The 14,966-nt window shown below is 39.0% G+C and overlaps 1 protein-coding gene across 1 annotated transcript in view; it reads right to left on the reverse strand.

The window, feature by feature from the left end:
• The window catches only part of LOC141759718 (uncharacterized), a 111,621-nt gene extending 97,953 nt beyond the window's left edge, over positions 1-13,668 (reverse strand). The window contains exons 1-5 of the mRNA XM_074622021.1: positions 13,500-13,668; positions 9,596-9,712; positions 7,231-7,364; positions 4,046-5,906; positions 1,166-1,342 (exon numbers count right to left, since the gene is read on the reverse strand). Coding sequence (XP_074478122.1) covers positions 1,166-1,342; positions 4,046-5,906; positions 7,231-7,364; positions 9,596-9,712; positions 13,500-13,630 — 2,420 coding nt within the window. The 5' untranslated portion in view covers positions 13,631-13,668. The remainder of the gene's footprint in view (positions 1-1,165; positions 1,343-4,045; positions 5,907-7,230; positions 7,365-9,595; positions 9,713-13,499) is intronic.
• Positions 13,669-14,966: the final 1,298 nt, after the last annotated feature.

Consider the following 14,966-nt stretch of genomic DNA (forward strand, 5'->3'; position numbering starts at 1 on the left):
CTTCATTTATTAGAATGTTTTTTCTTTTCATGATCTGTTATTTCCCCCGTTAACTTTTATTAATGATACTATTAAAGTCAGAGAGAGAAGTAGAGTCTGTTTGTCAGCAACAAACACCTTTTACATCATTTATCCTCATTTCCATTCAGTCACTAGGCTGATAATTCCCGAACGTCGGGTTTGATACGAGTTACATCATTTACATTTTCCCTGAAACATTCAGCCTAATAATTAATGTGTTCAAGAGACACCATAGTCTTATTCTGGGTTATTGAATAATGAATTCACAATCAGAATATCAATAACTACAGACGCTAATAATGAATAAATAATATAAAGGCATTGTGCCAGTAGAGATGGTTCCTGAGCCTCTAAATACGTTTTAAGAGAAATTAGACGTTGTTTCCTCTGAAGCTTCCCGTGAAGCGACGTCCGTTTCTGATGACAGCAGCAGCTGATCACAGCTGGATCAGCTGTCAGTCGGCTTTAACAGCTGTTTATGTCTGAACTGATCTAATATTAATAAAGACACAAAGTGATTATCAGTGACAGAGCAGCAGTGTTTTCTCTCTGTAGCATGTTTCTGATGCAGAATATTTATTTGTTTTATTTTTTTATCTAAATGTCTGAGGCTTCAAATAATTAGACAATGCTGACATAAAAACAGAGCACAGTTAGATCTGCTGTCAAAAAGAACGTGGGAATAATTTAGACCCATAGAAACCTCTAATTAGACGGTGTCATTCATAATCATCATTTATATGCCTTTAAGTTGGTGCAATACGTGTTTGTTGAAGAGTGCTGCACCTTTAGACATGCTCAAATAGAGTGCTGCAGGAATGAGTCCTAAAACCCAGAAATGAGCTAGCATTTTAGCACTTCCTGTTCCCTCGTCTGGAGGTCAATGGGTTTTTTACATAGGTTTTTAATTAGATACCTGAAATAAGGTCTGTGGTTAAAGGTCCAGTGTGTAGGATCTGGCGGCATCTAGCAATGCGGTGAGGAGATTGCAACCAACTGAAGCCTCTCCTGTGTGCCAAGCGTGTTGGAGAGCTACGGTAGCCGACGTGAAAACGTGAAAGTACCTCTCTAGAGCCATCTGGAGCAGAGCCAGTGCATAGAGAGTGTGTGTACAAACTACATAAGCTACAGTCAGTGAACTGACCTCAGAGTCTCCAGCCTACAGTTTGGACTCTCCAGTCCAGCAGACAGCAGCTTCACTCCTGAATCCTGCAGGTTGTTGTTTCCACTCAGGTCCAGCTCTCTCAGATGGGAGGGGTTGGACTTCAGAGATGAGGCCACAACTTCACAGTGAGTACCTGAGAGTCCACATTCAGAGAGTCTGTCATGATACAAAAATGACAAAACATGTTATTACGAAAGAGGACCGTTTATATTTACTTCATACATTTTATGACTAAACAGTTAGATATATACTTCTTAGATTAACATTTGCTCCTCACATCAGTGGTCTAGTCTTATCTCACTGTTTGACATGAAACAATTGAAATATCTTACACCGGCACAACCCAAGCTAATGCTAATGTTAAACTTTAGATTGATGTTGTTGTGCAACTGTCATTACTGAATCAGTTCACTGACTTGATGAATATTTTCTCCACTTGTGCTACCAAATCACTCTTAGCATTCAACATTACCCCATAATTGTCACTTGTGGCAACAGTGTGTGTGTGTGTGTGCACCGCTCTGCTTTAGAGGACGGCATTTGGATTGGTATCCCGCAGGAGCAGGAAGTTATAACTTTGATGTCGGTGGAGCAAGCGGTCAAAAAATAAAACTGTAGTGATAACCAGAAGGATGGAGTCAACAAGTGAAGTTGAAAAGAAGATTTAAGCTAATAGCATTACATTCAACATCTTTTCTGAATCTGTCCAAGCATCTCCTGTGATTCAGCAAACACATAATCCACCAAAGAGCACATGTTCAAGTATTATTTTACCGTGTGTCTCTGTAACGTGTTAAAGTATTATTTTACCGTGTGTCTCTGTAACATATTAAAGTATTATTTTACCGTGTGTCTCTGTAACGTGAAGGAGAGGAAGGAAAGTAAAAGCAGTCCGGTGAGAGTGACTCTTCTCTCTCTTCACACCACTTCAACACAACACAGCTCTTTCTACAGTTATTGTGGTGTCTTCCTGATTTAACTATCTTTTTTCTCATCTACTTCTCACAGAACTTCATCTGAATTTAATATCGTTTTCTGGGTTTTTGTTTTGGAAGCATGTCACCACTCTGCGCCTGAACTGTTACTGATGCACCAACGGGGGCGCTGTTTAGAAAGAAAAAAAGAAAAAGAAAAAACCTTATTAAACGCTGTTTCATCAGTGATATCAAAATCAGAAATACTTTATTGATCCCTGGGGGAAATTACAATTGTTTCATTTAAGAATAAAAATACATAAAAACATAGATAAGCTATAGGAAAAATAGAAATATAAAGATGAAATGTAAATACGTGTGCATTATAAAAATAACTGCATACCATATCATTTTTTTAATGAATACTTTTTTACATTTCAACATTTTTAATTGATAAAAACATATTTTGAGTTCCATGTTCTGTCATCTATTATTCCATTACTTTTCCTGATGTTTTAGATTTTGATTTGTGGTATTTTTCAGTATCAGTATCGAGATATTTAGGCAGGGTATCGTATCGAAGTCAGAATTTTGGTATCGTGACGACACTATCATCCACTCAACTTCACACTTGGTGGGTGTATTGCTGGGGACCCAAGGACATGCAGTGTCAAATTTGTTGCAATTTGGACACACAACATGTTCAATATTATTAAGCTTTGAATAAACGAGGGACCAGCGCTCTGTGCAGCAGCGGTGGCGTGGCTTCAGAGCTCTGCAGACTGAGTCCAGCATGTCGTCCACAGCGGGCAGACCGCAGCTCATTGACTGCAGTTCACTTTACAACCAAACTCTTCTATTGTATTTTACCAGTGTGATCGTCAGTGAGCTATGACCTGTGTGTGTTTTTCCCCTGTGAGTAAGACGGTATTTCCCCGGTGTCAGACTCGATACTAACAAATAACACTAATAACGTTACCTTCAGGAAAATACCTCCAATAATTAAATCCATGCTCTACTTTACAACCGCGGTGGTTATGTCAAAGCAAGCAACTAATACACCTAATTGGAAATTACCTCTGCTAAGTGTATTTCACCGATGTTTCTGACTGCGAGTAACAGCTACCGGGGTCTGCTTTTTCCTGTGAAACAGAGTGTATTTCACCGGTGTTCCTAACCGTGAGTAGCCGTGACTTTGGTGTGTGAAGCCACTATGTCATGGCAGGTGTATTGCTCAGGACCCAAGGAAGCACAATTTCGAGTGTGAAGTTGTTTGTACGAGCGGTTCCCGAGAAGGCTGCTAGCATTCGGCCCGTTCTGAACAGACATGCTCTGAACGGACACTGCACCTTCTGGATTAAATTAGAAGAAGCAGAAACGAGAAAACAACTCGCACCCCCGCCTCGTCCTCCTTGCTGCCGGGATGCTGCTTCGCCGGGAGTAGAGTGTGCGGCAGCTCCAGGAGACGTACCCCCAGTTAGCAGTTAGCTCAAATTCAGCCAGTGCAAACCCCAGGACCAGGACTCTGATCCCAGGACCACCCCAACTCCCCGCCGGATCAGCAACCGTTCTGTTGCTGCCGTTACACCGATTAGACCCAGCGCTCCACCAGCCAGCTGATCTTTTGTTTTTTTATTTGTTTTACCAGGTTCACATGTCGTCTCGTTCACCCAAAAAGATAAATAAGAAAAAAGAGTAAAATGTAACAAATATTAGAAATAAATAAAATAAGTGTTCATTAACTTGACAGCTAGAAACACAACCTACTGAAAAAATTTTTAACTCAACGTTTGAAACAGCTCAAGAACATCTGTGACAAAACACGACTGACATATTTACGTAATAAACACGTGGAACACTTAAGAATAATTTTATAGCATGTATATTTCAAGAACTAAACTACTTATCTACACTGATCTATAAAGTTAATCACATCTGGACTTACTGAGCTTTTCTGCAGTTCCTCACAGCTGGAATCAGTCTCCGTTGTCCCTCATCTGTTGTTTTGTACTTCTTCAGGTCCAACTCATCCAGAACCTCCTCTGACATCTGCAGCATGTAGGCCAGAGCTGAGCAGTGGATCACAGAGAGTTTCTTCTCTGATCTGTTCTCTGACTTCAGGAACTCTTGGATCTCCTGATGTACCGAGTGGTCGTTCATCTCTGTCAGACAGTGGAAGATGTTGATGCTTCTTTCAGGAGAGATATTTTTTCTGTTCATCTCCTTCAGGTTGTTGATGGCTCTCTGGACGCTTCCTGAACTGCTCTTTGTCTGACCCAGCAGACCTCCTAAGAGTCTCTGGTTGGACTTCAGAGAGAGGCCATGAAGGAAGCGAACAAACAGGTCCAGGTGGCCACATTTACTTTCAAAAGATTTCTCCATGGCTCTCTTCAGGAAGACATCCAGAGATGGGCCACGACTAGCATTGTTTCCAAAATGCTTAGATATGTTCTTGAGAAAAGACTTTGGGTCTGACTCTCTGTGCTTGTAGTCTTCTCCCAGGAAGGCCTCCAGTACCTCTGTGTTGCTGTTTGTGTAACAGTGGAACATGTAGACTGCAGCCAGAAACTCCTGAATGCTCAGGTGAACAAAGCAGTAGACTGTTTTCTGGAAGATCACACTCTCTCTTTTGAAGATCTCTGTACAAACTCCTGAGTACACCGAGGCCTCTGTGACATCAAGACCACACCGCTCCAGGTCTTCTTGGTAGAACATGATGTTTCCTTTCTCCAGATGTTCAAACGCCAGCCTCCCAAGCTTCAGAAGAACTTCCCTGTCAGCCTCCGTCAGCTCCTGTGGACTCGTCTCATGTCCCGCACCATACTTCTGCTTCTTCCTCTTTGTCTGAACCACCAGGAAGTGTGAGTACATGTCAGTCAGGGTCTTGGGAAGCTCTCCTCTCTGGTCTGTAGTCAACATGTGGTCCAGAACTGTAGCAGTGATCCAGCAGAAGACTGGGATTAGACACATGATGTGGAGGCTCCTGGATGTCTTGATGTGTGAGATGATTCTGCTGGACAGCTCTTCATCACTGACTCTCCTCCTGAAGTACTCCTCCTTCTGGGCGTCAGTGAAGCCTCGTACTTCTGTTATCCTGTCAACACATGCAGGAGGGATCTGATTGGCTGCTGCAGGTCGGGAAGTTATCCAGACGAGAGCTGAGGGAAGCAGATTCCCCTGGATGAGGTTTGTCAACAGCACGTTGACTGATGACTTCTGGGTGACATCAGACACAACCTTGTTGTTGTGGAAATCCAGTGAGAGTCTGCTTTCATCCAGGCCGTCAAAGATGAACAGAACTTTACAGACAGCAAGCTTCTCTGCTGTGACCTTCTGTAATGTTGGATGGAAAACATGGAGCAGCATGAGAAGACTGTACTGCTCATCTCCGATCAAGTTCAGCTCCCTGAACGAAAGCAGAACCACCAGACTGACATCTTGGTTTTCCAAGCCCTCTGCCCAGTCCAGAGTGAACTTCTGCACTGAGAAGGTTTTTCCAACGCCAGCAACGCCGTTCGTCAGAACAACTCTGATGTGTCCCTGTTGGTCAGGTAAGGCTTTAAAGATGTCGTGGCATTTGATTGGAGTGTCATGGAGGGTCTTCTTCTTGGAAGCTGTCTCAAGCTGTCTCACCTCATGTTGGGTATTAACCTCTTCACTCTGTCCCTCTGTGATGTAGAGCTCAGTGTAGATCCTGTTGAGGAGGGTTCCACTTCCTGTTTCATCACTTCCTTCAGTCACACATTCACATCTCCTCCTCAGACTGATCTTATGTTCATCTACAACCTCCTGCGAACCACTATCTGCTGAAAGAGAGAGACAAGTTTGAGACAAAACACAGAAACTTATTATTTTCATTGCCAACATGAAAATACTCAATATAAGAACATATAAAGAAGTAAAGGTTATAAAGTCATAATCCCTTCTTGAATTCAAAACTAATATCAACGTGATTTTTACATATATTGTTAATAGTTTTTATTTGTAAAGAGAAGCATCAGAAATGTTCCTTTTCCTCTCAGCCTGACTGTGTGTTCGTGTACATGTTTGATTGACAGCAGAGGAGGCGGAGCCTCAGCTGCTCGCCAGCAGCTCTTCATCTAAACAGCTCACTGTGGCTGTTCCTACCTCCCTGTAATATTTAAACCTCATCAAATAATGCAGAATATTTTCATGTATTGTTGTGTAGACCTGTATTTACTGAATAGCACCTCTAACAAAGAACCGTGAATCTCGTTGACCAATACACTGTGTTTCCTATAGCTGCTTCAAAATAAAAGCCCCCCGCTGGTGGAGGACAATTATGTGAAGCAGAAGGAAACGTTGAGTTTTCAGCAGTAAATAAATTAACTTGTGATGTAAATACAGCTCAGCTCAGTTTGTCCTGCAGTAGAAGCGCATGTATTCATGACTTGGCACAACACAGAACAGAAAACAACAAAAGACAAAGTAAACAATTGTGCTGAAATCTGAATCTTACCAGCTGAGTGCAGACAGTATTTTGTTAGCAGAGGAACTGAAGTGACAGGACACTGTTAAACATTTAACTAACCAATGTTGATATTAGATATTATATCATGACACTTTTTAAGATTTTTAATGTGCTACAACTGACTAGCTAATTATCACTCTACTGTGGCTTGAAAACTGATGTTAGCAGTGCAGCTTTCATCAGTGGGTGTTTGTTTGGTCGCTTGTTCAACGTGTCGCTCTGCAGGACCAGACGTGTGTTTGTTAGTTAGAGAAGGAGACTTTAGCAGGAAAGCTAATATGGGCTGTTGTTCAAAGTCTGTGGCTCTTGTTGTGTCTCAGGCTGCTGTCTGGCTGTTAGTCAGTGTGACTGTCTGTCTGTGATAGAACAGTGATGTTGTTGCTTCACACACAGTTTAATAGTTCTCCATCTTCATCTATGCAGATGGAGAACAAACAGCATTCTGATTGTTAATGCAAAGACGGAGTGCTATCATAACAACAAAACATAAAAATATATAATTATTTCTTTTGGGTTCAGATTTTCTCTCAAAGGAGAACACAGGACGAGTGATGCAGAGCCGATATGTATGATGGAGAAGATCTTAACAGTCCTTTTTCCAGACATGAAGACATCAGCAGACCGATCTACAGTCTTACTTTGTACAGTGCTGGTCTGACTGGCTGTCTGAGGTCCAGGTCTTGTTCTGGTCTGACTGGCTGTCTGAAGTCCAGGTCTTGTTCTGGATCTGGACATCAGCTCCACCCCAGAAGCATAACTCCTCTTCTTCTCTCTGTGGAGACATTACTTTATTACTAAAATGATTTGTTGATTGTTGGTGAAAAATATCAATACTTGGCCGATAACGTCTAGAAGCTCAGATGGTCACAGAGAAGAGTTAAAGTGTTGTTACTTTTCTGTTTGAATTCAACATTCAGTCTGTGATGAAAATGTTCCTTTATTTTAACTCTCTTGCTTTAATAAACAAGAATCAGCTGCTTTTCCTGTCTGACTGTCTTATTGAACATTTAGTGATCTGACTGAAGTTTGTTTATTAAAGAGGAACAACGGCTTTTCTTAAAAAATTGATATTATTTTGGAGGCTAAATAACGATATAAACAATATAACTATATAAAAATATTGCATCTTGCCCAGGTACGCACATATTCAGAGGACGCCCTGGTAAACCACAAGGTGGCAGCGTCATCACGGTAAACAGTGACTTCCTGTCAGTGGTGATATGAATGGAGTATAGGATTTCAGGAACATTTGCAATATAAATAAACATGCTGTTACTTTCTAAATGTATTTTATGTGTTAACAATAAACACTTATAAAACAAGGAAACTTTGTCAGATCTCTCTGGTTTCTTTAGTTTTCCAGTAATTATAGTTTATGGAAGTGTTGTCTACTGGAACGGAGAGATCATGACAGGATTTGGGCAGCAGCTAGCTTGTAGTTTTCACAGTGATAAACACACCAGTAAAGTATCTCGGACTATTCCCATCTGAGCTATACGTGGTCAACAAAAGTCTAGTTAAGTATTTATGGAATTACTTATAGCTAACGTTATTTTACTAACTAGCTAGCTACCAATATGGTAGCTTTAACGGACAACACTTCCATAAACTATAACTACTGGAAGACGAAAGAAGTCAGAGAGGTCTGATACAGTGTCCCTGTTTTCTAAGTGTTTATTGTTAACATATAAAATAATTTAGATTCAGAAAGTGACAGCATGTTTATTTATATTGCAAATGTTGTTGAAATTCTATACTCCATTCATATCACCACTGAGGTGACTGTACTTAGGTTAGAAGTGGTCTAAATATTGAGGAAGACCCGCAGTCTAAGACATACAGCATGTAACACTGGTGTCCTTGATCTTCCTCTTTTTAATGTCAATATGTTTTCTGCCACTTTCTACTGTCAACTATCCAATGAAGGCATGAATTCAAATATTCTAAAAAAACGAAGTGGTATAAATCTACATTTGACCATTTCATGCACTTTGTTTTGTCAACAGAGATGTTTGTTCTTCACCTTCAGAAACAATATGTGGTGCAGAGAATCTAAGCTCAAAGGTCCACATAATAATGATCCAAAGCTTTCAACTGAAAGCTCTGAATCATCAGTAAGTGGACCTTTGAGCAGATTTTTCCTTCACCATATTTTACATTTGTAGTGAAAGAACAACCTCAAACCATCAACACATATAATCAAGGTGAGCAAATAGTTTCTGCAGATGCTTTTACACCACATGTTGCACAATTATGATGTGCACTGATTCAAGATGACACCCAGTAGGTCATAACAGCTGATTCTAGGAGGAGTCAAACCAACTAAATATTTTGAGGACAAATATGAGAAACTGAATTACACATTTGAAGCACATTCTTCCAGATTTTTGAATAGTCACAGATCTTTAGACCATTTCACAGTTGTAATCGTAAACATTTCAAAACTTAAAGTTAACTTCAGTAAAAACTTTAACATACAAACAAAAATCAACAGAAAACATTGGAGGAGATGCTGAAAAATGAGTCTCTTACTTTGTGTCTGAGGGTCCAGGTTCATTACTGAAGTGTGGAGGTCTGCCTTTGGACCGGTCACTCTTCATAGACAGACAGCTGGGTACTGGAGACTCTGCTCTCTGTCTGAACTGAACTCTGCAAACACCAAGATGATTTTATAATTATCACGTCAATCCTTGATAATTTCTCTTTTTTAGGTCATTAAGGTAGCTCTAAACACACAAACTACTGTCAACAATAATGAGGTTTAAAGGTTTGGAATCCCTCCTATTAGATTAGATTACATCTTTTCTAGGTGACTGACAGCTGTCATAGATACTAAAAGGAAGATGCCACAAATGATTTAGCTTTGTCTGGGTCACAAAAGGTTTACAATTTAGTTTGCAAATAAACTTCAGTAAAACCTTTAACATACAAACAAAATCACATAAAACTTTGGCGGAGATAGCTGAAACTGAGTCATATAAATGAGTTAGTAGCAGCTCTTACTTTGTGTCTGAGGGTCCAGGTTCATTACTGAAGACTGGAGGAAGACCTATGGACTGGTCACTCTTCATAGACAGACAGCTGGGTACTGGAGACTCTGCTCTCTGTCTGTACTGAACTCTGCAAAAACCAAGATGATATTATTCATATTGCTTGAATACTTGATCATTTCTCTTTTTTAGGGCATTAAGGTAGCTCTAAACCAGGGGTCAGCTACCTTTACTATCAAAAGAGCCATTTCAGGCAAAAAAATAAATAAAAATCTGTCTGGAGCCGCAAAACATTTGAGCATTGTGATGAAGGTAACACAGGTAATAGTCTAAGTATATAAGTCTAATGCAGTGAGGGCCCAAGTGCAAATGTACGACGGAGTATTAGGGCCACATTGAGGGAAAAAAAATCTGACATTTACTGAATAAAGTCATAATATTACGAGAAAAAAGTCGTAATGTCACGAAAAGAAAGTCATAAATTTACAAGAAAAAAATGTGTAATATTATGAGAATAAAGTCATAACTTTACGAGAAAAAAACAAAAAAACATGTAAAATTAATACTTTATAATATTATGACTTTATTCTCATAATATTACGACTTTTTTTCTCGTAAACCTATGACTTTATTCTCGTAATATTAGGACTTTATTCTCGAAATCTCATATATATTTTTTTTCCTCAATGTGGTCCTAATACTCAGTCGTACCATAGACCTACAATAATGATAGATAAAATTGAAAATGTAAACAAAAAAACAGTTATTCATTTCCACTCATTTTTTAAAGAATCCACAGGGAGCCACTGGAGAGGGACTTAAGAGCCACATGTGGCTCCGGAGCAACAGGTTGCTGACCCCTGTTCTAAACACACAAACTACTGCTACTGTCAACAATAATGAGGTTTAAATGATTTAGTGATCTGGCTGAAGTTTGTTTATTAAAGAGGACCAACAGCCATTTTTAAAACATTAATATTATTTTGGAGGCTAAATAACTTTATAAACTATATAACTATATAAAAGTATTGCATCTTGCTCATGTACGCACATATTGAGAGGACGCCCTGGTAAACCACAAGGTGGCAGCGTCATCACGGTAAACAGTGACTTCCTGTCAGTGGTGATATGAATGGAGTATAGAATTTCAACAACATTTGCAATATAAATAAACATGCTGTTTCTTTCAGAGTTTATTTTATGTGTTAACAATAAACACTTATAAAACAGGGAAACTGTGTCAGACCTCTCTGACTTCTTTAGTTTTCCAGTAGTTATAGTTTATGGAAGTGTTGTCCACTGGAACGGAGAGATCATGACAGGATTTGGGCAGCAGCTAGCTTGTAGTTTCCACAGTGATGAACACACCAGTAAAGTATCTGGACTATTCCCATCTGTGCTATACGTGGTCAACAAAAGTCTAGTAAAGTATTTATGGAATTACTTATAGCTAACGTTATTTTACTAGCTAGCTACCAATATGGTAGCTTTAATGGACAACACTTGCATAAACTATAACTACTGGAAGACTGAAGAAGTCAGAGAGGTCTGACACAAGTATTTATTGTTGACACATAAAATAAATTCAGAAAGTGACAGCATGTTTATTTATATTGCAAATGTTGAAATTCTATATTCCATTCATATCACCACTGAGGTGACTGAACTGAGGTTAGAAGTGGTCTAAATAGTTAGGTAGACCAGCAGTCTAAGACACACATCATTAGGGGTGTAACGATTCAAATACTACATCGATGTATCGATTTATATTCCTACGATCCAACTACATCGATAGGTACTCTGCAAGTTGTCCTTCATATCGATATAAAAACTATTGTATCGATATTAAGGATTTGCACCTTGTATTTAAGGACGACAAACGTTATATGAAAGTGTTTTTTAGCACTTTTATTAGTAAAGAAATGTTAAACGTTACTCCGGTTCACTCTCCAGACACAGCTCTGCCCTCTGCAGCGCGAGCACACATCCATGCCGTGCATGCAGACGAACGGCACACTGGACTCCTCGCTCTATCACCCGTTAGCGGCGTGGAGGGAGACAGACATCGGTCTGCATGAGCTGCCGGCGCTGCGATGCAGAGGAGAGTTTCAGGTGCTATCAATACACTTAATGGGGGGGCTTCACCCACAGGTGCTTTCCCCATGTGCTGTCGGTTCTTACTCAGAGAAAATGACTTTCCTTTCCTCGTCATGATTTCTATGTGAACGCAGCATCAGCCTCACGTTTCCAGCTGGAGAGCAGACGGTCTGCGAGGCAAAGTATCACGACGGGAGTAAAGTAAAAAAACAAAACAGAAATTCCACTAACGTTAGTCTGACGTAATTTTAAAATGTTTTCATGTATGAAAAGACCCCAAATGAACACTGTAGGTGGACTACTTGATTACTATCAGTGATCAAACTGCTTGGGACAGAATCATTCCTACAAGGCAGCAGGTTAAACCACTGATCATTTAACTTGAAGAGAAGTTGATTTATTATATTTTTGTGTTAAATATTGCACTGCCTTGTATCTTGAGAACTGAATCAGCGGGTCCTGCAGTTGCACTTTTTATTATTTTCTAATAAAAGGTGTATGTATTTGCCATTAATTGTTGTCTACTTGTTTATATCCACAATTAATTTATCCCTGATTCCCTTACAAGAAAAACTTTGAGGAATCCTGACCTGCTGTGTCTAGTATCAGATATTTATTTCACAGTCACATTGATTACAAATCATTGAATCGTATCGTACCGCTCTAGATGAGCCAAATATCGTCCTTGAATCGTAACGTATCATATCGTATCGTATTGTATCGTTGTAAAAGCGTATCGTTACACCCCTACACAGCATGTAACACTGGTGTCCTTGGTGTTCCTTTTTTAATATCAATATGTTTTCTGCCACTTTCTACTGTCAACTATCAAATGAAGGCATGAATTCAAATATTCTAAAAAACAGAAGTGGTACAAATCAACATTTGACCATTTCATGCATGTTTTGTCAGCAGATAGTTTTACACCAGAGATGTTTGTTCTTGACCTTCAGAAACAATATGTGGTGCAGAGAACCTAAGCTCAAAGGTCCACATAATGATGATCCAGAGCTTTCAACTGAAAGCTCTGAATCAGATCTTTAGACCATTTCACAGTTGTAAACGTAAACATTTAAAAACTTAAAGTTAATTTTAGTAAAAACTTTAACATACAAACAAAAATAAACAGAAAACATTGGAGGAGATGCTGAAAAATTAGTCTCTTACTTTGTGTCTGAGGGTCCAGGTTCATTACTGAAGTGTGGAGGTCTACCTTTGGACCGGTCACTCTTCATAGACAGACAGCTGGGTTCTGGAGACTCTGCTCTCTGTCTGTACTGAACTCTGCAAAAACCAAGATGATTTTATTCACATCACATGAATCCTTGATAATTTCTCTTTTTTAGGGCATTAAGGTAGCTCTAAACCAACGGAGTATTCGTACCGTTATACCATAGATCTACAACAATGATAGATCAAATAAAAAATGTAAACAAAAAAACAGTTATTCATTTCCACTCATTCTTTAAAAAATCAACAGGGAGCCACTGGAGAGGAGCTAAAGAGCCTCATGTGGTTCCGGAGCAGCAGGTTGCTGACCCCTGTTCTAAACACACAAACTACTGCTACTGTCAACAATAATGAGGTTTAAATGATTGTAACCATCCTATTAGATTAGATTACATCTTTTCCTTTATGACTGACAGCTGTCACAGATACTAAGAGGAAGAGTTTATTCGACAAAGTCTGTTAAATTTTAGTTGGCAAATACATTTGTGTAGAAATTTTTAATATACAAACACAACATCAACAGAAAACATGGTATTGTTAGAGGTAACTAAAAATGATTCCTATAAATGAGTTAATAGCAGCTCTCTTACTTTGACTCTGAGGGTCCAGGTTCATTACTGAAGGTCAGAGGATCATCTGTTGACTGATCACTCTTCATAGACAGACAGTCAGAGACTAGAGACTCTGCTCTGTCCTCCTCTTCCTCCACACAATCACTCATCTTCTGATCTGAAGTCAGTCTGAGAGGTTAAACCAGAACACAGAGGTGAGCTCAGAACACAAGAATCAAGACAAACAAGTTTGTTCAAGAGGCACAAGACTGAGACAACAGGAAGTAACCCACACACACACACACACACACACACACACACACACACACACACACACACACACACACAGTATACAGTATATTAAAACCACCCAGCATTCACCTGGTCAGTTCTCTTTAAATCTCTGCTTGTTTTCTTGGGTTACAGCAGGTTTAATGAGTATTATTCAGCCAATCACAACGTTGTGTTCACAGATGAATCAAACTGTTGAGTTCATTCTAACATTTCTCTCCTCTACAGTCCACAGGGAGGAAACTGACTCAGAGAGTTTAACAGTAAAATAATAAAATGTTGGATTAACACTCACCCTGCCTCAGTTGTCAGTTTTCATTCTTCTGCTCCGTCGACACAAAATGGGCTGACAGACTGAACACTTTGAGTTTCATCCCTGGTTCTTATGTACCTGGATCAGTGTGGCTCCTCCTCTCTCCATTTACAGGAAATCTTTGACCTTAGAGTTTATCTACCAGAGTTTGTGTGTGTTACTCACACAAATCAGCTTTTTAACACGGTGTGTTTATGAGAATCTCTTTTGTCTTGAACAGGTTGAATTAAAATGAGTTTTGGTCAAATGTTATCTCATTTTTATGTTTAAATCATGTCCATAAATCAGTTTAATTAAATAGTAATGTGCTTTTATAGTTTTTTTTTTTCAGAATTATATGAGTAAGACTTTTCTGAACATCTGGAAGAAAAATTATTCTTTCTGTTGGACAATAAAAACATTTCTGAAGTCTTTTTCATGATCTAAACATAGTAGCCAGAAATGACTTATATTCTTGCTGAATTAGTACAACATGAAGCTACATTTTGAAATGTGTTATATTATTATCTTATTAGTTATATTTGAATGTTACTTCCAGTATTTCATGTTCTCATAAAGAAGTATGTCTGAATGTTCAGATTTTCTATTTTTACAAAAAGAGAAAGTAAATGTAGTAAATGTAGTTAGCTGACAGGTAATGTAGCTAACAGCTAACTAAACCTAGCTATATTAGTAAGTGTAGTTAGCTGACAGGTAGTGTAGCTAACAACTAACTAAACCTAGTTATATTAGTAAGTGTAGTTAGCTGACATGTAATGTCAAGTCAAACTGAAGGTCCCAGGAAATTAAGCTTTCTAAATATGAATAGATAGCAATTAAGAAAATAATATAAATAGAAAAACAGGAAATAAATAAATCAGAAAGTAATTTGTAAATGAATAAGTCCACTAGCCAAACTGAGT

Source organism: Sebastes fasciatus, chromosome 21 (assembly GCF_043250625.1).
Source record: "Sebastes fasciatus isolate fSebFas1 chromosome 21, fSebFas1.pri, whole genome shotgun sequence".
In the NCBI taxonomy this organism is placed as follows: Eukaryota; Metazoa; Chordata; class Actinopteri; order Perciformes; family Sebastidae; genus Sebastes; species Sebastes fasciatus.